The following is a 22,221-nucleotide window of genomic DNA, read 5'->3' on the forward strand; positions in this document are numbered from 1 at the left end:
ACTCTTGAGAGTCCCTTGGACTGCAAGGAGAGCAGCAAACCAGTCAATCCCAAAGGAAATCAGTCCTGAATATTCATTGGAAGGACTGATGCTGAAGCTGAAGCTCCAATATTTTGGCCACCTGATGCAAAGAACTGACTCATTGGAAAAGACCCTGATGCTGGGAAAGATTGAAGGCAGGAGGAGAAGGGGATGACGGAGGATGAGATGGTTGGATGGCATCACCGACTAGATGGACATGAGTTTGACCAAGCTCCAGGAGTTGGTGATGGACAGGGAAGCCTATTGTACTGCAGTCCATGGGTCGCAAAGAGTCGGACACGACTGAGCAACTGAACTGAATATTAGACAAAGGAGTAGTTTCATATCCCAGGTAGGATGGAGCTGGACAGTGCGAGATTTCATCAAGCTACACAGAACAGGTGCAATTTAAAACTTCTGAATTGCTTATTTCCAGATTTTCCATTTAATATTTTTGGGCCACGGTTGATATGGTTAGCTGAAATCATAGTAAGTGGAACTGCAGAAAAGAGAGGATGACTCTACCACAAGTATTCTTAAATCAGTGGCTCTGTTATGTTCTGATGAGAGATGCCCTTCAAAGTCAAGAGGGGCAAGGCAGTGTCAGGGCTTAGAATTCAAGCTCTGCTCCCTGAGCCCTGGACTCAAATCCCACCCCACTGCTCACCGGTCAAGGGGGCTGGGCAAGATCCCAACCTGTGTGGTTTTCAGTTTCCCCATTGTGAAGTGAGGATGTTGCCAGGTGTGCCACAAGGCTTCAGGGGGATAAGGTACATAGAGCCCTTAGCACAGTTCCTGGCGCACTGGCTACACACCTAAGACAATGTGCCTCTGTGAGCCTTGCTTTGCTGGAAATACTTCTGGACTTTAAGAATTTATATCCGGGCTTCCCTGGTGGCTCCGTGGTGAAGAATCCACCTGCCAATGCAGGAGACATGGCTTTGATTCCTGGTCCAGGAGGATCCCACATGCCGCAGAGCAACAAAGCCCGTGGACCGTAACTACTGAGTCTGTGCTCTAGGGCCCACGTTCCACAACGAGAGAAGCCGCTGTAATGAGAAGCCTGCACAGCACAACCAGAGAGTAACCCTCTGCTCACCACAACTGGAGAAAAGCCTGCTTGGCGGCGAAGATCCAGCTCAGACAAAAATAAATAAATTTAAAAAATTATTGATACCAGGGGAAACTTACAAATGACAGAGAAAAGAAGTCCCACGGCTTTAGTCCTACCTTTATTGCTAATGACGAACAGCCCCTTACATGGTCATCAAGTGGGTCATTTGGGCTGTTTCCGACGATGTGCCCTCTCCTAGTCAAGAACTACCAAATGTGTCACAGGCAGAGCTCAGGGGAGGATTCTCAGTCAAGTCTTCAACAACAGCATCACAGGAGTCAGTCTGTCCTCTGCATCTTTGTCGTTGTTCGTGGCTAGGGGGAGAGAGAAGCTCTGTGTTGCCATGGAAACAGGCAGTCTCTACACTGCAGGTCAGGCCTGCAGATCCTCTAGTCACCCTCACTCCCTTCCTTTTATTCATTTTCCTAAAGCACGTGGTGGATGTCAGCGGGTGTTAAAGGGAAGTCAGTTATCCAGGCTAGCAGTCAGGGTCAAGGGATAGGGGTAGGGGGACTACATCCTTCAATCTGGAAACTGAACCAGGGAGGAGGTTCAAGAAACCCGCTGAGGGTTTCAAAGCAGGCGACTCAGTCTAGATATGTGCTGTCATGAAGAACAGCCCACCCCTTGCCCCCCTTCCTGGGGTCTAAAGAGGAGCCAGAACCAGAAAGACAATTAAGCACTCTTTTGACTGTGTGCCAGGTCTCCCAGACCTCCAGGTCCAGGTCAGAGCTCAAAAATGGGGCAGTGACTCCAGTCTTTTAAGAGCTTTGTTGGATGACATCCAAGGTTCAGCCTTGTCTGTCTGCAACTCTCTTTAAATCTTCTGAGGTTTCCCCACACAGAGCACTCCTCCGCCCCCTCCTCACCTGATGACTAAGCAGTGAGGGAGATGTCATGTGTTCCTACCACATACCTGTTATTTGGGTGGAGATTTCTTCTTAATTCTCAACCCCGAAGAACAAGCTACCTACTTCCTTTCGCTTCCTGGTCTGAGACATACTTGGATATGGAGTGCAGTAGACTTGCTACAGAAAACATTTTAAGAGGAGACTAGGTACAATTTTTTTGTTCGTTTTTTTTAGGTATAATGTTTTTAATTAATTCTTTTTTTATCGAAGGATAGTTGATTTACAGTGTTGTGTTAATTTCTGCAGTACAGCAGAGTGACTCAGTTATACACATATATACATTCTTTGTCATTCTCTTCCATTATCATTTATCCCAGGATACTGAATATAATTCCCCGTGCTATACAGTAGGACCTTGTTGCTTATCCATTCTATATGTAATCGTTTGCATCTACTAACCCCAAACTCTCAGTCCACTCTCTCCCTACTCCTCCCTCTTGGCAACCACAAGTCTGTTCTCTATGTCTGTGAGTCTAATGATTTAAATGCATGATAGATTTCTACCCCATTTGCCAAAAGCCATGCTAAAGAGGGCTGATAAAAGTCTGCTAAATGCTGGTAATTATATAGTGGAAACACATACCCTTGCAGACATGAAGTCAGAGGGCTCCTACCATCCTGGCTGCCTAGACCAGTTCATCAGAGCACAGTCACTGAGGAGCCACTGCCAAACACCACAGCCAGATATTGCAGGGCCTTGGAATGGCTTCTCATCCTAGGGAGAAGTAACCTGATGCCGGAATTCTAGGAGCCAAGCAAATTCCAAATTGTTCACATATGAAAAGAAATTAAATGGCCACCGCTCAAGTCATTTCCCAGTTCTGGAACCTCCTGGGTTTTCTCTTTGCCCACTCCTGCTCTCTACCTACCACCTGCCCCTGCACCGCCTTCCTCCAAGCTCGCCGTCCCCACTGCGCCTCTGCCCAGGCTTTGTTCTCAAAGTCAGTGCTGCACACCCTCCTCTCCTCACCTCGGTCCGCCCTCAGTGCCCCTTCTCGGATCCTGAGCCATTTTGTGCCTCAGACTGTGCTTCTGATCTGTTTCCACAATGCCTTATGATCGGAACTGGCTTCATCCATGACAGCATCTCAAGTTCTCTCAAACATGTAGAGTCTGTCTCCTACAGTATCCACAGTAACAAGTGTTTCAAAAGACTAGTTGATCAACCACCATATTTGATGTAGAAATGTAAATAAAAGTAGCCCCAGGCATCCTCAGGTGCAACTAACTGTGGCTGAACCCTCCCTCTTGCACCATCTTCTAGATTCAGCATCCTCCTCCTTCCCTTGATTTGAGGGGTGCCTCTCCTGGTTTTCTCACGTCAAAACAACTTCTATGTTCTCCAAAGACATAATTATCGACCTGGAGGTTTTTCTATGGGAGTGAGCACCACTGTCCCCCAAAGTTTGGAGTGCCATGGGATATTCCTTAGGACCACACTGCAGCATCTGCAGCTTCCACTGAGACCAATCTAACTCCTATCCCCAAGCCCTGAATAGGAGGTAAGGACTAAGCCAAGTTCACTTGGTTTCCAGGGGAAGGATGAGAATCACGTGGCTCATGGCCCCTGTTGCTTTGTAAAAGGTTGCCCTGGAATCCAGAGAAATGCCTTAGCACCTGCAGGTACCATTCACGTCCATGAACTGAGTTGGACTGATCCTCAACCCCACCCCTCCCCCTGCTCCTACCCCAAATTCACTCTCGTTTCAGGGCTTGCCAGAATCTGTGGTCACCAAGGAGAAAATGAGAGCAGCTGATCAAGAGGGAACCCTGTGGAAGGCGAAAAAAAAAAAAAAGTGGTGGAAGGAAGAAAGAAGCATACTAAGCATTTTGAGGAAAACAACTTAAAAATTAATGAGCTCTCAAGAAAGAAAGGCCTCACAAGAGGATAAATCAGGAGAGTTTTTCTGAGCCCCTGTCAGTTGATCAAGAAACATTTATTGCATGCCCACTAGGCATAAAGGCACTGCTGGAAATGTTGAAGTGGACACAATGATATAGGATAGATTTTTTAAAAATGTTTGGGAAAAATTGATTTTATCTCTGACCTCAAGGAGCTTATGATCTAAGTGGTGCTAATCAAATCTAAACCATTCTTCCCAAAGGCCCTGATCCTGTTAAACTGACTGTGGAGGTTCCTTTCACGTGCGCCCATGTCACCCCACGTGCTCCCATGTGAGTTCTCATGTATCTACATTCTCATGAAGTTCCAAGCGCTGCTGCCAGTTGTTGCCATGGTGGGAGGGAATTTTCAATAGCGGTGGTTAGGGAAGACTTCACATAGGAGAGTGAATTTAAACTGGGTCAAGAAGAATGGATAAATTTGGAAGTGCAGAGCGAAGGCTGGAGAGCTTTCCAAGGCAGAAAGGAGCTCACGATTTAGCAAGGAAGTTAAGTGTACCTAGGCCTAATTATAACATGATAAATGCTCTCCTACCAGTAGAGACAAATGACAAAGGGAATGCTTAGAAGGACAAGGAAGTTTGGAGCAAATAAAGAGAGGTCCATGGTGAAGGTGAGATGTGAACTAGACTTTGAGGGATGACTAGTATTATATCAGATTGAAAAGGGAAGGACATTCAAGGTCCTAGGACCAGAACAGGCAAACACGGAAGCCAGAAAGAGCAAGTCTGGGGTGAGAATGTCTACATAGAGCCAACACTTTGCTGATATTAAAGAATCCATCTTCCTCCTACAGTCTTCCTCCTGTGGGCTTCCACTAAAGCTAGGCCCTGATGCTTAATAATGGCAGGACAGAAAAGGATATATACTAGATTAGTAGCATAACTGTGACATTTAGAGTCTTTTTTATTATTTTACTATTCTCTGGCATCTCTAGGATAAAGATAAGGAGTCTTGAATGTCAGGTTTTATTGAGAAAGAAAAAGGAGATCTTAATTCCTAGAGTTCCATTCACATACCAAAGGCAAAGCTTGGACAACTGAATGCAGAGTTTTCTCTAGAACAGAGATAGAGGGAACCTGGGATATGAAGCAAGGAGAGTCATTTCATCAGGGAGAAAGTGGAATGACTCCTAGGGCAGGGACAGAGGAGGACTCAGAAAGGAAGAGTAGGTTGTAAAGAAATAAGAATGCCCAGAACTTCATCTTCTTTCCTCTCAGAGTCAAAACTTGTGTGTGTGTGGAGGAGGCAGGATGAGGATGGAGAGTGAGAAAGAAATAGCATGATGGGTAATAGGACCACTTTCCTAGGCATAACCTGGTGAGCCACTCAGAGAAGTCCTTCTTATGACTCAGAGGCATATGCAACACAGCACAGCTTGGAGGCACTAGCTCGGGACTGGTCGAGGGAACTGACCACAGATGGTCTGATAATAGCCTGTTGGCTCCCCAAACTTGAGCAAGATGCTCAGGACATCCCAAAGTTCCAATCTCCTCCTTTCCCAAGAGTCAACCACATGAATAGTCCTAAAGCTGGAAAATGAAGGCTGTTGAACAATGGAGACCTTGAAACCAAAGGCAATGGCAGACTGTGGTCATCAACGGGATATACCAACGTGTGAACAAAAGCCATGAAGTCACTCACTTGCACCAGCAGATTCAATAAGGGCAATAGCCACTGAACAGAGACAACAGGATGGATCACCGGCAGCAAGACTGCCCAAGGAACTGAGCGCACACACTGGGGAACCGCTTCCCCTGTCACCCAGAGATGACTTCTACTCCCCCACCTGCTAAAGCCATCTCAAGGAGGAAAACTGGAAGATGCCTCGAAAAACTGTGCATTTATTCCAAAGAGGCAATTAGACGCTCGAGAATAAGAGAATGAGTTATCTTTGATTGGCAAGTGTAAGGTCATTTCCCACTTCCCACACCCTCCTAAATAAAGCTAGATGGGGCTCACGAGGAATTTTAAATTAATGATATGAAATGAAGAAAGTGCGACTTTCTTTTGCACGGTCTGAGATGCAATGTGTGGGAGGTGGGAAAAGAGAATGGCATGGACAGGGCAAGTCTGAAAGCCCCCAGGGAACGCAGTCTAAAGCCGGGGTTTGCTCACTGACCATCACTTTGGGCCTTCTAAAATGCAGCTCCCATGCTTCTTTTGAGACCTGCTAAGTCAAGATTCCTCAGGGGAGGCCAGGGAAGCTGCATTTTATAAGCTCTCCTTGTGACTCCATTTGGGAAACTGGTCATCGAAACCCTGGTATTAATTCAAGAATTAGCCTTGGACAGGACATGGCTTCCTCCCAGTCAAAGGGGAAAGACAAGGGCAGCATCCAGGGGCAAGCGGAACAGAAAGGTGACGTCAGTGAGAGGGGAGGATGGACAGTCAAGGATGGCTGGTACACGGTGGGACAAACGGGTTGCAAGGATGTCTGTCTGCATTTTCCTGTTGTCTTTTAGGGTGGGAGTTTCTGAATATGTACAGGCTGTAGCAAGGGGCAAATGGTGGCTGAGAATTGAAAATCTCAGAAGGAATAACTGATTGGAAGCCCTCTAGGGAAGCCACACAGAACCAGCTGGGCTCGGAGCCCATGGCTTAGTCTTGACATAAGACAAGTATTCCTCTGCCATTGGACCGAGGAGGGGAGGGGAAGGAACTGGTGGTGAGAAGGAAAATTATGGAGCATCACGTGGTACTAGCAGGGGGGACACCCAAGGGACAGTAAAGACACCTCTCAGCGCAGGGCCTCTCAGAACCTAGAGATAAGATCAACTTTCCTGGCAAATTTTAGCTCCTAGTCCATGTTTAGCAAAGACAAAAATACCAAAGGCTTTTTTCAGGGTGGGCTGTGGAAGTGGATTGGAATGGAAGGAAATTCTTTTTTTTTTTTTTTTAACCATATCTACGTATTGTTCATAAGTTTTTTTTTTATGAAAAAAAATCCTTATATAAGCGTGTAGCTTTTTTAAAAAAAAATACCAAAGCATATTATGACATTTTGGGATTGTATGTAAAATATATACTTTTGGATAATACATTTTTAAGTTGGAAAATAAGAAAAGACAGAACTTCACCTGATAAATGCCTAAATGATTTACCAAAACATGAACAAGAAAGTAATCACAAATGGTTTAATGTAATATTACTAATAGGTTAGTGTGGCATGTTTAATATTAAGTCCAATACATTTTCTATGTTCATTATATCTGAACACAATGCTAGTTGATCAATAAAATTCCTTGGTTCCACTGCACACTTTTATTTTATGACGCTTGCAACAGACATGACAAAGAAATGTTTGGTTCCAAAAACACTAACCAAAGTAAACAGTCAAGGTGAGGCACATAAAAAAATCATGCATGAAATGTCTAGAATCTGTCAAACAGCAAATTTTTGTGTTGCTCAAAGCAAGTTAAAAAAACACATGTCAATTATGACTTGCTTAATGCATTTTAGAGATTTTTCTTATGATTTGTAATAGCTTCCTTTAACTAAATGTGTTGCTGGAGATGCTTCAAACATTTCCTGTTAAAAATACATATATCCAAAGTAAGGAGAAGGAGAAAAAAATGACACCATGCAGTGGTTTTCTCTGGTTATCTGGGTGGGTGATTTTTTGTTTTTGGCTGGTGTTTTTGTATTTTACAAAAATAATGGGTATTTTATAAAGTTAAATAAAAGGATTTCCATCTCTATGCTTCCAATAAAAGTCCACAAAATGTATTCGTGTATTTACATGAACGTGATCATCAATAGTAGTAGTGACCATTAAAGGGGAGTGTGGGGAGCTCATTCAAACTTATGCTCGAGGAGAAATACCCAGTCTTCTGAGATACATGGTAAGGAAACACTGGGCACACCAAGTTGAAGGCTAAAAAGTCAACTCCACTTTCAGGGACTACCAAGCTGGGCCATATCACAAAGAAATGCTCACTTCCCAACCTCCTGAACAGCAGAGACTAAGACTCTCCAGACAATTGCAACACTTGTAATCAAGAGGACACAGATAATTGTGGTGTTTCCTTTTTTTAAAATGTGTGTCAGAGTTACGACATACTGTGGGCCATAGTTCTTACTGGTGAAGCTTCCCTAAAGCATGCCAGGTCACCACAAAGGGCCAGCGTGAGGTACAAGAGGCAAACGGCTCCTTTGCACATAAGAAGTCCCAGAAGGTTTTGAAAGTGGCGTGAATCATGTAACATTCTGTCATGTGATGATGGCCAGGGACAACCGCAATTAAGAACCTAGAGTAGACAGAAAACGCGTGGCTTTGGTTTTAACTCACCTTCACCGTGTGTGTTAGGTTTCTACTGAATGCTCCATGGATGAAAACATTTGAGCTGAACAGATCCCAGCGTGGGACCTTCATCTCCTACTCCTCACTGGCAAGTAAGTACAAAGCCTAGGCATGCTGCATGGATGGCCTCCGGGCCCCGATTCGCACCCTCCTGGTACCCTCCTCCTCCGCTTTTTCACTGTGGCGCCTTTCCATGCTGAGCTGAGCCGGGGGCTCCCTTCTGGGGAAGTGGCAGGGAGGGAGGAGGCCGGAAAGTGGCTTGTGGGGCTGAGGCCCCCCTGCCGTTCCCCCCTGCCCCCTCATGAAAACATGCCTGGGGCGGCTGCAGGAGGATGACACGCGGAGAAGGGCTGAGTCAAGTCCACCTCCCTAGTGAGCCAGGCAAACCTGGAACTACCCAGAGACGCCCCGTCTAAATCGCTGACCTAATTTGTAGACTGCATGTTTATAATTGCATGCCACTGGGCTTTTATGGATGTTGTGCATTACTTCTGCGGCAACAGAGAATTGCTCCCATGACTCGACATATCTCAGTACGGGATCTCGCGCAGCTTTTCTGAGACAGGTTTGGTGGCAAAGACCTTCTTCCCTGCTACCACCTCCTGAGGCTTCATCGACTGTGGATGCAGTCTTCCAGCACCGAGCTCCTCTTCTGGGTGATCCTCCTAACCACCCTGAACAGCAACTTCCTCATTTGGGGGGATTGCAGGAAAGGAGGAACTTGAAGTAGACTGATGAAATTATCTAAAGTTACCACAAATTGGCAGAATCAAGGCCCAAACCCAAGACCTCTTATTCTGAGTTCAGTTGTATTTTCCATTACATCAGAAATGATAACCAAGGCTTACAACGAGCAGAATGTTATTCTGTCCAAAGTCATTCAAGACAGAAAAAATTTGTTTAAAAAGGCAACTGAGTTTTATTTCATTATTCAAGATAACTGAAGTAGTTGATCATTACAGGGCTGTTTTCTTCAAGCATTCCACCCTTAGCACCTTGTTGCTTAAATGTCTTTTAAAACATTGCTATTCACAGTTGAGAAACAGCCAGACAACCAAGAGACTAAATTATACAAATCTCCCACCATTTCTCCATTATATCTTAGATTTTATCTTCAATACTCCTCTTCGGCCAATCACTAATTATATAAATTGTAAATGTGAAGATTAGTTGTTCCTTGGTGGCAATAGAGTGAAATACCAGTGAAAATATAAATTAAAAGAGTATATATGAAATATGTACCCATTTTAAAGGTGATATCCTGAAGGATGTAATAACAAACCAGACTCTCAGACATCTCTCCCTTTTGTGATTTTGGCTCTTAAAAAACTTAGAAACAAATCAATGAAATATTCTAAGATAAGGCAGTTTTCTAGGGTTACTTTAATTGCAGAAGTTTATAAAGGTGGGCTAGAAATAGGGGGAAGCGGAACAAAGAATTAAGTAACATTTTGGTGAATGAAAGTCACACCCTATATAGACATTACTAGAAATTTTACTTCAAATTTAGTTTAGCTTGATTTTACTAATATATTTGATTTTATACTTAGGTTAAATTTAAGCACCTAGATACTGGGATGATAAAAGACATGAAAACAGCTGCTTAGTTAAAAAGTAGTTAAACTTTTAGAGGACAACATTTTGTCAGTGTTTGTTGCTTTAGAATTTAAAAATTGAATTTTACTTTGCATTGTACTTCCTTTATGCATATAACTTGGAGCAGAAAATTCCCCCTTTAACAACTTCATAACAAAGCAAGAAACCACAGTGGTTTGCAGGCCACTAATTCTGTTACAGATGAAAGCATTCAATTATCTCTATAAAATTCAATTCCTTAGAAAATGTGTTTGTGATTGACTAAGTACATTTTTAAAATGTGGTGATACCACATGCTATTATTCAAGATCTTGATTTAAAAGCTGGAATGAAGTAGCTTGTGGTTCTTGCGTAAAACAAAGACTCTATTTTTTTCAATGTAAAAATATTTTGAATACATTTTCTTACAGAAAAACCTGAATGAACTTTTGGGCCAACCCAATAAAAAGGCAACCTAGAATACTTTTATTCCAGATGTCAAGCTGGGCGTGTGAAAATTATTTTTTTCCACTGCAGCCCAAACATACTTCAAAAATGAAAACTATTTCAAAGTGAGTCATCGATTATATTAAAATCTTCTTTACATAGCATTTATATTTAAAATACTGTGATCAAATACTGCCAAGAAGCAATTAATATCACTTACAGAGTCAAGATCTCTCATGAAAAAACCCTTAAACAAGATTTAAAATCAGAGTTAACTCTAAGCTCAAGATGGGTGGTCTCAATGGAATCGCTGTTGGGCAGTGGGTAAGGCCTCTCTGATGAGTGCCACTTCGCACCATCAAAGTCTGCATAAAACGTATACACAAAAATCTGCATAAAATCTCAGAGGGCTCTCTATAATCCTCTCCAGCTGTGAGCAAAATGTTAAATTCCACTTAACACACACGTATATGTCCATGTTTAAGCTCCCCGTGCCGCAAGCACTCCACCCTGGGCTGGGGCTATGGCTCGTGCTCTCATGTCCTCCAGCCAGCCAGCTCAGTAGCACAATCTCTATACAGATTGAGACCCAAGGTGCAGCGCTAGCTATGGCTTCTCTTGGCTATCTTGGGTTCTATTATTAGGTGCGGGCTTTGCAGTAGCGCCTACCCAGCTTGTGGTTGTCAGCTTCCTGCTCACCACACATTGGAGCTCGGTAGTTGTCCAGCTTTCATGCACATTCAGATTCACAAGTTCTGTTCCAAGATCTCATTTTGACTGGCCCCAACAGTCCCCTCCATCTCTGTGATATTCTCTCTTTCCTAAACTACTTTTTAAGCAACCTTATTAGGTATTAATAGGTGCAAAGGCAGCCAACAAAACAGTTGAAAAATTGTAAAATCTATGGCAGATACGTATCCCAAACTCCATTTATTCTGTAACAAACAATAGGTCACGTAGCTTGGACTGGGACACAGTAATTTATTCTGTATTCTCTTGCACCTTCCCAAAGATCGTGTGGTCTTATCACAAACTTGCTACCCTAAGTCTTGCCCTCAGTTAATGCGGTTGACTTTAAGGATGCAAACTAGCATCTCAGTATTTATCCACTGCAGCAACAAATAGCTTTTATGTATGCTGTTTTCTTTTGGATTCCGACATTGGCAAACTTCTAATTTTTAGGTTGGGCTTATCTTGTATTACTTTGATGAAAAGGATGAGAGTGTGTTAAAAAGAAGTTGGACAACTGCATGGTACAAATATATTCTTGAGCAGTAGATGAATGTGGTCTTCACTCTAGTTCTTGGGCACACCTGGTGCCAAGGAGTGCACCGAAATACATTTGTTTGATATTAATAGGCATGCTTCCCACACTGGGACTTTCGATCTATTTTGAAGCAAGTGGGATAAAAGCATTTGCCAAATGCGGAGAAAGCCCAAACATGCAAACAATACTTTTCTCCTACTCTTCGGCCCACTGAATATGTGCAATTATGGACACGGGGGTTTGTCCTAAAAATCTCATGGTGCACATAACCAGCATCACTATCAGTAGGTTAACACGCAGGAATGTTCCCAGGGTGAAGTGACGATGGGAAAAGGATCTGTTCTAGTCATCTGTCAACTGAAGTCATGCTGAAAATCAATGGCTCCTTTTAGATTAATAGAGCTGTATGGTGTAGCAATTTAGGCAGGATTTAAGTAGGTTTCCTACCAATAAAAAATTGTCAACAAAATCAAGCTAGTCTCTGGGCTGTTCAGTACCAAGTAGCATAGCGCATTTTAGCTTTTGAAGTCCTTTTTGATGCATCCTAAAGTAAGTGTCTTAAATGGTCTGAAGTAAACAGCCTGCTAGGGACAGAAGTATTGATTCATCCTAAGAACTGAGCTCTTGCAAGGCACAAAGAAAGTCTGGTTGATGTAAAAAGTTTGTTTCTCAATTATTTCATAACAATGATACAATTTAGTTATGAGTATGTATTATGTATTATTTTTCAATGAAGTCTTTTAAAAATGCCAATTGCTTTTTTTGCTAAGAACACATTTTGAGAGTTAATGTGAATTTCACCTTCTAGTCTGTTGTTCACTGAATCATCATGTGTATCAGGTCGTTAATTTGGCACAGGAAAGCTCTGAAATAAACTGAAATGCCTAATCAGCTAGCTCTGTGAGCTATGTGCTGTGTGCGTGTATACCAAGAAGTGTGTATCTGTCTGCCAGGGGAGTGGGATAAAGTTTTCATATAACACCAAACTTAAAAAATAAAAAGAGGCACTCAATAGCATAATTCCATTATGTGAAATACAACAAAACTTTTTGTTTCCATATAATTTAGAGTGAGGTCAGAAAAATATAATCCCTCTTAAAAAAATCAGTTTAAATCAAGATCAATGAAAACAATAAAATTAGTCCCATAATAACATGGTAAACAACTCAAATGGCTTTTTTTTTAATGCTAGGAAAAATGTTCACCTTTCAATGGTGACAGTACTGTTAACACAGATAGAGAGCCAACAAGGTAAAAAGTGAAAGCACATACAGACACACACAAATATATAAAATTTGACCAGAAATCACAGGACATTTAAGCAATGTTTTCTTAAGTAGAACTTTTTTTTTTTTTGTACTTTAAATAGACTAAAGTATTTGGTGTGGGTGGAGGGAAGGAAATCAGTATTTCACAACTTTAACTTGAAAACCAGCTGAAATAAAGCCTCAGCTCATTGTTTAATTTTTAAAAAATGGAACCACATCATACTTCTGACAATCATAGGATTAAAGCTTACAAAGAACACATCTACCGTCTACATCACAGTGCACAGAGAGGATGCAGTCTGTGGACTACCACAGGGGAACAAGGACAGACTCTGCACCCTTCATATTGCATTACAATATCAATGCCATCTTAGAGGAATCTCACCACCCATGGTCGGTGTCACAGCTGGTGAGCACCCGAGGGGTAGGAGGCTATCAGAACTGAGGGTGCTGCTCAGTGGGGATCAGGACACCAGTTCCTTGATCTGCCATTGGCTGATGTATTTAGTAATCGCAATACGACATTCACTGAGAATAAACATAATAATGCCACATTCTGGCTTCTTGAGCAGGAGAGTCTGGGGAATGCAGTAGAAGATAGAGCATCAAAGGCTGTATCTTTCCTCAAGAGAAGAAATCCACGTTCCTCAGTTTTCTTTTACCATGAGAATTTAAATTTCAGATATAATAATTTAACCCCATAAAGACATGATCTGTACTTACATATACACACAGGTTCTGAAGAACTTCACTGTCTAGTTGCCTCTTGTTTCATTCAACCACCGGGTATCTTCCCTGGATTACTGTTAGTCTCACTACCAAGAGCACGTTGGTGCCATTAGCTATATTTGTCATAAATCTCACATTCCATCCACAGTAATAAGTGACTGGAGGACATGTGCCATAAGGCAGTTGAACTTAATCGAAACTAGTACAATGTTTAAGGTGAGTTAAGTCACAAGAACAGCCAGGGCTATCAGCTCCTCCTTGCTGTGTTGTGTGTGCCTGGGCTTTCCTGGGTTTAGCACTCAAAAAAAGTTTTGCATCCAAGGGGACCACCTCAGTCCCAGGCATGCCAGGGCAGCTTGCCACCCTAAGAGCACTACCCTTAGGATCGCTAGAGGAAGGGTAAGAATCTTCAAGAGCATATAGGGCTACTTATGAGGGAATCAGCTCAAAAATCTTTTTAGGACACCTGCTCATCGCTAGTTCCTAGAAGTCCACAAATATCTTACTTTAAGAACAGGTTGATCGAACTTAAGCAAACTGGTGAGCATGTAACAGTTCATCTTTGAAGCCTGTTTTCACATAAATCCTCTATAGGTTCTTCAGTTCTTGTCCAGTTATATAGTATTTTACTGTATCTTTTTGAGATTTTTCAGAGCTAAATGAATAATCCAGTTTTATATCTTTTCATATTCTTTTTTTTATGTGAAAATACTCTTTGCCAACTATTTCCCACATTCGGGCTTCATATGTTAACAAGAAGACTGCCAACTGGAGCCATTTCCCTCAGATTATAAAGGCCCAGAATTATGTTACTTTTAACTGTGCTCTACCAGAAGGTCTGGCCTTGGGGAGAGACGGCAAAAAAAATATTCTCAGATATGCACATTTTTATTTTGCCTACAACGCTGTGATCTAGCTCAACAACTGCACAACTGCTTTCATCTTAATCTTTATAGTTTTTCTTGTTTTGCCGTCTTGTATTACAGAAATGGTTAGTGTCACAGTTTCACTATCAGTAATAAAAAGATATAAATATTTATGCCTTAAAGGCCCAGGGTCAAAACAGCAAAAATGAAGCCTGAGGTAAAGCTGGTCTAAGAAATGACCATTTTGGGTTCTACATTTTGCCAAAAAAATAGGGTATTTTTAAAAAATGTAAAATCCATGCATGTTACCTACATGCTATGTATGAGATAATTCTTTCTCCTGATTTAAACTGTGTATATACTAATTACATAAAACCGACAAATGACTACATTCTTAACGCAGGTACATACATTCATCAGAAAAGGACCCTAATCTTTTTCACCAACATTTGTTTGAACAATCCAAGAATGTGAATAAAGAAAGTGACAAACAAGTATCATCTTAGGAATTATTGAGAAAGGAAAATCTCTTTGGAAGAAAAAGACTTTAGGAAGACTTCTATGCTGAGAACCAACTTTATGCCACAGCACTGTAAACGGCAGGACTTAATACAGAACCAGAAATACAGCAAGTTACCTAGAGACTAACACTGAAAAACAGCCAAAAGCTTTAAAGCCACAGGGAGAAAAAAAACAGTCAAATGTGAAATGAAAAATATATAATAGTTAAGTATTTTTACAATTCTAAAACTTCACTTCTGTCCTTAAATCAATATATTATGAATTTCACAGTTCAATAAATAAGCATCTTTAATCAGAAGAGAAAGTAAAACCCTTCCCAGCACCCCACCCACCCACCCCCGACCTTGCAAAAGAGCAGACTGGAAATTCTGGAGAGAGTAAGAGGTTTTTTGATTTGTTTTTTTAAAAGAGGGTAGAAGAATATAATTAGGGGTGGGGGGAGAAAAATCTAAAAGTCCTTTGTGTGGAGTTAATGAATACTCACTTTCTTCATCAGCGGCATTATTCTTTCAAAGGGCCCTTACATCTCAACCAATGGTGAAAATCTGGGTCTACTATGGATCTCATGGCAGCGAACCAACTAACAATGAAGTTAACTCAGGCTAATAATACACTCTGGTCAGATCCTCTGTAAATCAGAAATGACCCAAAGAATTTTGGAAAATTCATTTCTGTTGAGCACAGCTAAGAAAGTCATCTTTAGGCTATCCTTAATTACAGGAAAACTTGACTTGGTAGTGGTACTTCCCAGGTTATCTAAAGCAGCAGTCTTATGCCAGGGGGAAAAAAGAGTAGGGGTGGGGGGCACACAACCTAACATTATTATTAAAAAATTTTTTTTAATGTAATCTTAAGTCAGTACCTTCCACAAAGACCACTCAGAGCTTTTTTTTGATGTCAGTTTCAGTTCTGATTCTTAACTGTCAAGCTGCTTAAAAATGGCATACTAACAGAACCACCAAATTAGGACCCTGGCAGAATAAAAAATTTACCCTGATGGTCTGTCCATGAAAGGAAGATGTCTGCAAGCAACTTAGGAATTTTTTACTGAGATCTAAACAATAAAATCATTGAGTACTGTTAAAATGTGTGCAAACAACCCCTACTGTTAAGATTTTTATGAGTGTATATGTATATATAAATCCATACATACACATTATATAATTTATTTCCTACTAAAAAGACTTAAGGCAGTTATGCTATATATAAAGTTAGCTATAATATCCAAGAGAAAACAGTTCCTACCCAAAAAATTATGTGAACACATCAGACAACTTATCATAAAAGCGATCATGAGGCTATCTGTATCCAGTATAGCTCACATTTCCTGGTCAAAGTTCCCAACACAGGAATTCCACTCCCAAAGAAAATCTGTCCCTCGATCCCACACACAAAAGGTAGTCTGAACAGACAAAATATTGATAACAACTCTGAAATGGAAGATATTAAAAAGAACTCAACAGAATTCTGACAATCTCTGGACACCACACTCTATCGTTATTACTCTTGACTGTACTAAATACAACAACCCAATAGGCTCCAAGGTGGAAACTGGGCTGGTATTATGGGGAAATTACTGGCTGCAACTGCTGGAAAAGTTCATAATCCTAAACACAATTTAAACAGAATGTGATGATTCATGCTATTTGATTGTCAAACACACACATTTAACTGGACAGAATTTCTGAACCATTTATAAGTGACTTAACTAATCTGAACATCAACCTTCGTGGTGAAAAAAGTTAGGACCCTGGGTGTGAACAGCACCATCCTTTTTGGTCTTTAGTCAAGTTCAAAGGACAGAAACACTCTGATGTATGCAGATAAAACATGGTTGGAAAGGAAGGGGGCAATCAGCAAAACCACTAGGGATACGTGCTGTTAAGAGAAGAAGAAAGAAATTCAGTTGATGACTATAAAGGGCTCACTAAAACAGAGTTCATGAAGGAAAGAAAACAGGCAGTAATTTGTTATGTCTAAACCTCAATGTGTTGCACCAGAGTAAGAGACAAGATCATGGGTTGCTTATCTCCACAGACTACTTAATTATCTAAAGAGATACTGGGGAATGGTGGAGGGGCAGCAATCTGTGAATCAGAACCGTTCAGCTATGAAAGTCAAGACTGTACATAAAGACAGATGTTAAGAACAGTGAGGATTGTCTTGCATTATATTTCATTCCACCATCAACCAGACCAGGAAGGTGCTGGATTATTGAATAAACGCTCCAAGTATTTAATTATTTTTTTTAAAAAAGATGTTAAAAATATATTTGGACAGTTTTTGGAAGAGGTAGAGAAACCAACTGGGTACATATACTCTTTGATTTGATTTGAACTAGCAAGAGACTAGACTGATTGTTTTTCACCTTCAAAATCTTAGTCTTGATGAAACTGACAATAAAGGCACAAATAAAGTGAAATTAAAATCATTTTAACAAAGGAGAAAATCTGGCAATGTCTAAAGAACAGATGAAGTAAGCGAAAACCTTAAATATGATTAAAGGTTTAAAAAAAACCTTTAGATATTAACAACTTGCAAGTATATACTCAGAATACAGAGTAAGAGTACAGAAAAAGAATATTTAGCTTTCAAGAAAAATTAGGCAGGTTTTCTTCTGACAAAGTGACAGGTCCTGTGGGAGAAAGTAACCCCCACAAGAAGAAGACTCAGTACCAAACCCCAGTCATCTCACCGCTCAACATCCATCACACTGACTGGGTAAAGTACAGGCATCAGTAAGTGTCCACTGAATGAAGTATATCATAATGTACAATTACAATTAGTTAGTATGGTTTAGTTCAGACCCAGTCAGGAAAGTCAAACTTTTTTTAAGCAGTGAAACTTCTTAAAAAAGAAATTTATGTAGAACTCCAATACAGAATAAAAATGAATCTGCCACTGGCCAGCCAGGCCAAAGTCAGTGTGATCCCAGCCTCCAATTCCCTAAATCAGCCCTAAGGTGTATGTAATCCAGTGTGAAAACCCATTTATTTTGGAAATGTGATAGAAAGCATGATCCTTCAGTTCTCATGCTGTTAAACTGAGGACATTATCAGCACTGTGTAGAAGAAATTCTAAACGATGTTGCTAATTTAAATCTACAGAGAGATCTTATCACTTAGAAGAACCCTATAAAGGAAAAAAACAATCAGTGAACATTAGGCCACACTGGACAAAACAAAATGCAAAACCAGTATCTCATTAAAAAGCAAATGAAGACCATCGAACATATTCATACAAATGTAACCACCACCACCACCATCAAGTCAACTGCTTGCCTGGTCTAACTGCTGAATACAACAGGTGCTTCCAAAGGGCTGAGTCCCAGCTTCAGACCGCACAGAAGAATCCCACCGTAACTGTAGAGATGTGATCCATTACTGAAATGCTACAGATGGTACTGTTGTGCTTAACATATTAATGCAAGAGTAACAGCCAGGACTTTCTACCATTTTGAGTTGTTCTTTGACCCCAGACAAAGAACAGTATTCCCTAACATCACACAACTTCTCAAGTGCCAAGGGCAGAGCCCCCACACTTTCAACAGGTCTGATGGTGGTGATACCTGGGACATTTATACCATCCACAAGACAGGCTGTACAAGTGGTAATCAGTGGGCAGCAGGACGTCTGGAAGCCAGTTGCTACCAATGGTGAAAATTTGCCCAAGGCAGGATTAGAGAAAGGGTTGTTCCATTAAAGGTAGTGACCTGGTGCAAACTTTTTATAGTAAGGACTTGAGGAAGAGGAAATACTAACAAGAATGACACATGAAGCAGTCCATTACAAAATAAGGCCACCTTCAACTATTATAAATTGTAGAACCAATCTGATCCTTAAGTTTGGATCTGTGAAGAGGTTTTTGTATAAAGCATAAACACCTAATAAATGATGAGTTTCCTTTAAAATACGCCTTTGTATTTGATGCCATTTTCTTTGCCAAGAATGCCTATTTTTCCCTAGCTCTCCACATGGCTTGCTCCTTTCTCACGTGTTAGCTCAAGCATCACTACTTTATAGAAGCTTTCCCTCTGCTTTGCTCTATCACAGTACCCTGTTTATTTCCTTCATAGAGAAATATGCTAATTAAGTGTTAGAGTAACTGCTATCTCAGCAAAGGCAAGGGCCATAGCTGTCTTGTTCACCTTTACCCAAAGGCTAAGAAAGTTCCTGGCACACGTAACAGGTGAACAATAAATATATGTAGAACAAAAAATCACTCTACCAAGTTTACATGAACATATACATGCATACACAAACATAGGAAAACAGGGAATATCTGACAGAAAACAATCAAATGCTGAAAGTATTGAAAATAACACCTGTACATACAGGTGAATATGGTTTTAAAACACAAGTACCAACCAAAGATAATCTGTCTTTAAAAATATGAAAACTTACTAGAAGGGGACCAGGAGTGGTTACTGGCTGTTTCTACTGAGATGCAAACAAGAAAAGTTTGAACTGCAATGAGTTAACAATAAACTAAATAAAATAAGGATTATCTGCTGTAGAATGACTTCCAACAGAGCTTTTGACACCTCTGGTCACGCCTGTCCCTGTAGAGCAAGAAGTACAGTGGCTTCTAACAGTCACCACATATTCAGGATTAGTTAAGAACAGCTCAAACCATAGGTATTCATACAATAAAAAACTCGCTAAACGGCTTCCCCAAATTTTACAATTCAGAATTCATAATTATGTAAACTAACATATTTTATAAATTTAATACAACATACCTTAAAAACAGATGGCCCCTATCTGCTGATCAGACCTCAGCATTTTCTAGGTATTCTGCCGAAGCAATTACATTTACAAAAGGTCTATTTCATAATACAATCTGGTAATTAAATCCAATGAAATTCAACTCAAAAGAGCACTAGGTTTGCTACTGAAATATTTGCAAGTTTCTTTTAAAAAAGAGTGTTTATATCTATAGATTGAATTTTCAGAAAGGATAAATATATCGAAATAATTGCAGCATATCCCTGAAAATAATTATACTGCCACCTGTGCATTTTTTATGCGGTGTAAAGATAAATCAAAAGACTGACAGATTACACAAGTCTATTATTACCTGTTGAAACTGAAATTTGGTGTAAGACAAAGGGACTTACTCCATATGAATTCTCACTGTACCCAGAATTAACTGGTGCTGGCAGTATCAGTGCAACCACTGATGGTGATGGATGTCATGCTACACTGTTTTGGTGGAAAAGTGGAAATGGAGGAGAGGTTTAGAAAGATTTCCATAAAGTTTCCTTATAATGAGATTTAGCAGTAAGTAAACAAACACAGAAAGAATGAATATTTAAGACCCACTGAACACATTAAGGTCAAGGATTTCAAAAGTTAATCCACTTTTCTTCCCCCAAGAGTTTATTTTTGGTAAAAGGCAGAAAAATTAGTTTTTCTACAAGGGAAATCTGCTTCTAAATGGTAATTTGAAAATCTTGATATATATTATATATTAAAAAAGACACACAAAAATAACAAAGAAGTGGGAATAACAGATTAGGTACTGTAACTTTATAAAGGCTTGCCTAAATCAAGAAGCAGCACACACACACCTAATTTATGCAAACTAAAAATGTATATAAACAGCACATACTGTGATACTGGATCATGATACATTACCTGTACACATAACTACTACTGTTATTCATAAACCTTTGGGACACTCAGTTTTATGCCCAACAAGACATCAGTTAAGTCTTTAAAATCTTCTCTTCCTCCTTTACGGGAGAGTACTTCTAGACATTAATTTTCCCATCTAATATTCGAACATAGGAAACCAATTCCACAAGGTGCTTTAATTGATGAGACCTCAAGTGCTGTTTTCTCTTGAATTTTTGGATAGTAAACAGTCCACGGGGACCACACACAAATACTATGACAGAAGAGTTGGTACATTAAGTCTTTTGATGGGACTTGATTGGTGATGAAGCTTTATGACATGCTTGAGCAACGCACTGAAGGGGATCCCATCTGAGTTAATACTTTGTCCAACCACTGTAGAGGTCCATTCAGATGAAGTTCAATCCAACAAGGAGTGCTTGTTACCGTCTGCCTTCTGTTTAAAAGAATGAAAGAAAATAATTACGAAATCAAAAGAGTAACAGGGATATGGAAGAACCAAGATAAATCAACAGGTTGTATATACTAAAACCTAGATTCTTTTTTGAACGAGTGTTAAGTTTGGACATCTATTATTTTGAACTGTTTAATCCTTAAAGTCTAACAAAGTACTTATAATGCTATAAATAATCACTGCCAGGGCAAGAGACATAAACCAGCACTGTCCAAGCAAACCAGAATATATAAAGTCACTTTACTTATTAATCTTCCGAAGAACAGAAAATACTCAAATAGAAAATGAAGTCCAAATGGAACAGAGTTCAAACTTAAAGTATATCAAAACAAAAATTCTGACCCAAGCTTACCACAGAATGTTCAAAGCTGGGGTCCAATGTCCCCCGACAAAACCAACAACCGACATCCCTTTTAGCAAAATCATGCAGGCTTTTAATAAGAAACACCTCTAGTACGTCAACTAATCGAGCTATCCTCTGAAAATCGCAAACTGTTCAAGGACATCCTGTCACTTCCACATACTGATTTTAGTTCTTATTTACTATATACAGTAAATCAGTAAGTCTGTTTCCTTCAACATGACAACCCTGCAAACATGAGAAAAGGCCATTATCAACTCTTCACCTCCAAGTGACATATGCTCAGTATAACTGAGAACTACTACTATATTTCAGAGGATGTGGTTTTCCGTAGCAGGGGGCGCTGGTGCCCTGCTATTCCCTTCAGATTCTCAGTGTTCTCCAGCCCACTTCCAACTGTAGGCATCTGCATTTCTGTGCCTGAGAACCTCTGTTCTGTCCATATATGGAACAGACCAGAATTAATATCTCCAGGAACAGACCTCAACCAATGACACAGGAATTGGCATTTAAATGCCCAGTTTCCTTTCCCTCCAAGTGGGGTAATTCTGAGTGTTCTTTCCTCTTTCCCCAAAGTTTTCCTAAGGGGACAGCTCTAGTGACCCACCCACTAGAGGAGGTGGCTTAAGAACGGTGTTAGCAGTGTTCCCTCCCCCACCTCTCCTCCCTACTTCCTCCTTCCTTGGCAGCGTTCCCTCTATTTCCTGAGTAAACTTCTAGCAGGCAAACCCTTGTCTCAGGGTCTGAGCCTCACATCATCTGTGCCCCTGCCTGTTAGTATTCACTTCAGTACTAACTCACTTAACTGAGACATGAATTCTTCACACATCTGTATTTCCTCT

At 40.5% G+C, this 22,221-nt stretch overlaps 1 protein-coding gene across 22 annotated transcripts in view; it reads right to left on the reverse strand.

Annotated features, from left to right (window-relative positions):
* Positions 1–20,288: 20,288 nt before the first annotated feature.
* SMAD2 (SMAD family member 2) overlaps positions 20,289–22,221 on the reverse strand; it is an 85,334-nt gene continuing 83,401 nt past the window's right edge. For all 22 annotated transcript variants that reach the window (XM_081563300.1, XM_081563307.1, XM_081563292.1 and 19 more), the window contains one exon: positions 20,289–21,000. In XM_081563300.1, coding sequence (XP_081419426.1) covers positions 20,877–21,000 — 124 coding nt within the window. In that variant the 3' untranslated portion in view covers positions 20,289–20,876. The remainder of the gene's footprint in view (positions 21,001–22,221) is intronic.

Source organism: Giraffa tippelskirchi, chromosome 14 (genome assembly GCF_054371585.1).
Source record: "Giraffa tippelskirchi isolate mGirTip1 chromosome 14, T2T-mGirTip1v1.2.pri, whole genome shotgun sequence".
Lineage (NCBI taxonomy): Eukaryota > Metazoa > Chordata > Mammalia > Artiodactyla > Giraffidae > Giraffa > Giraffa tippelskirchi.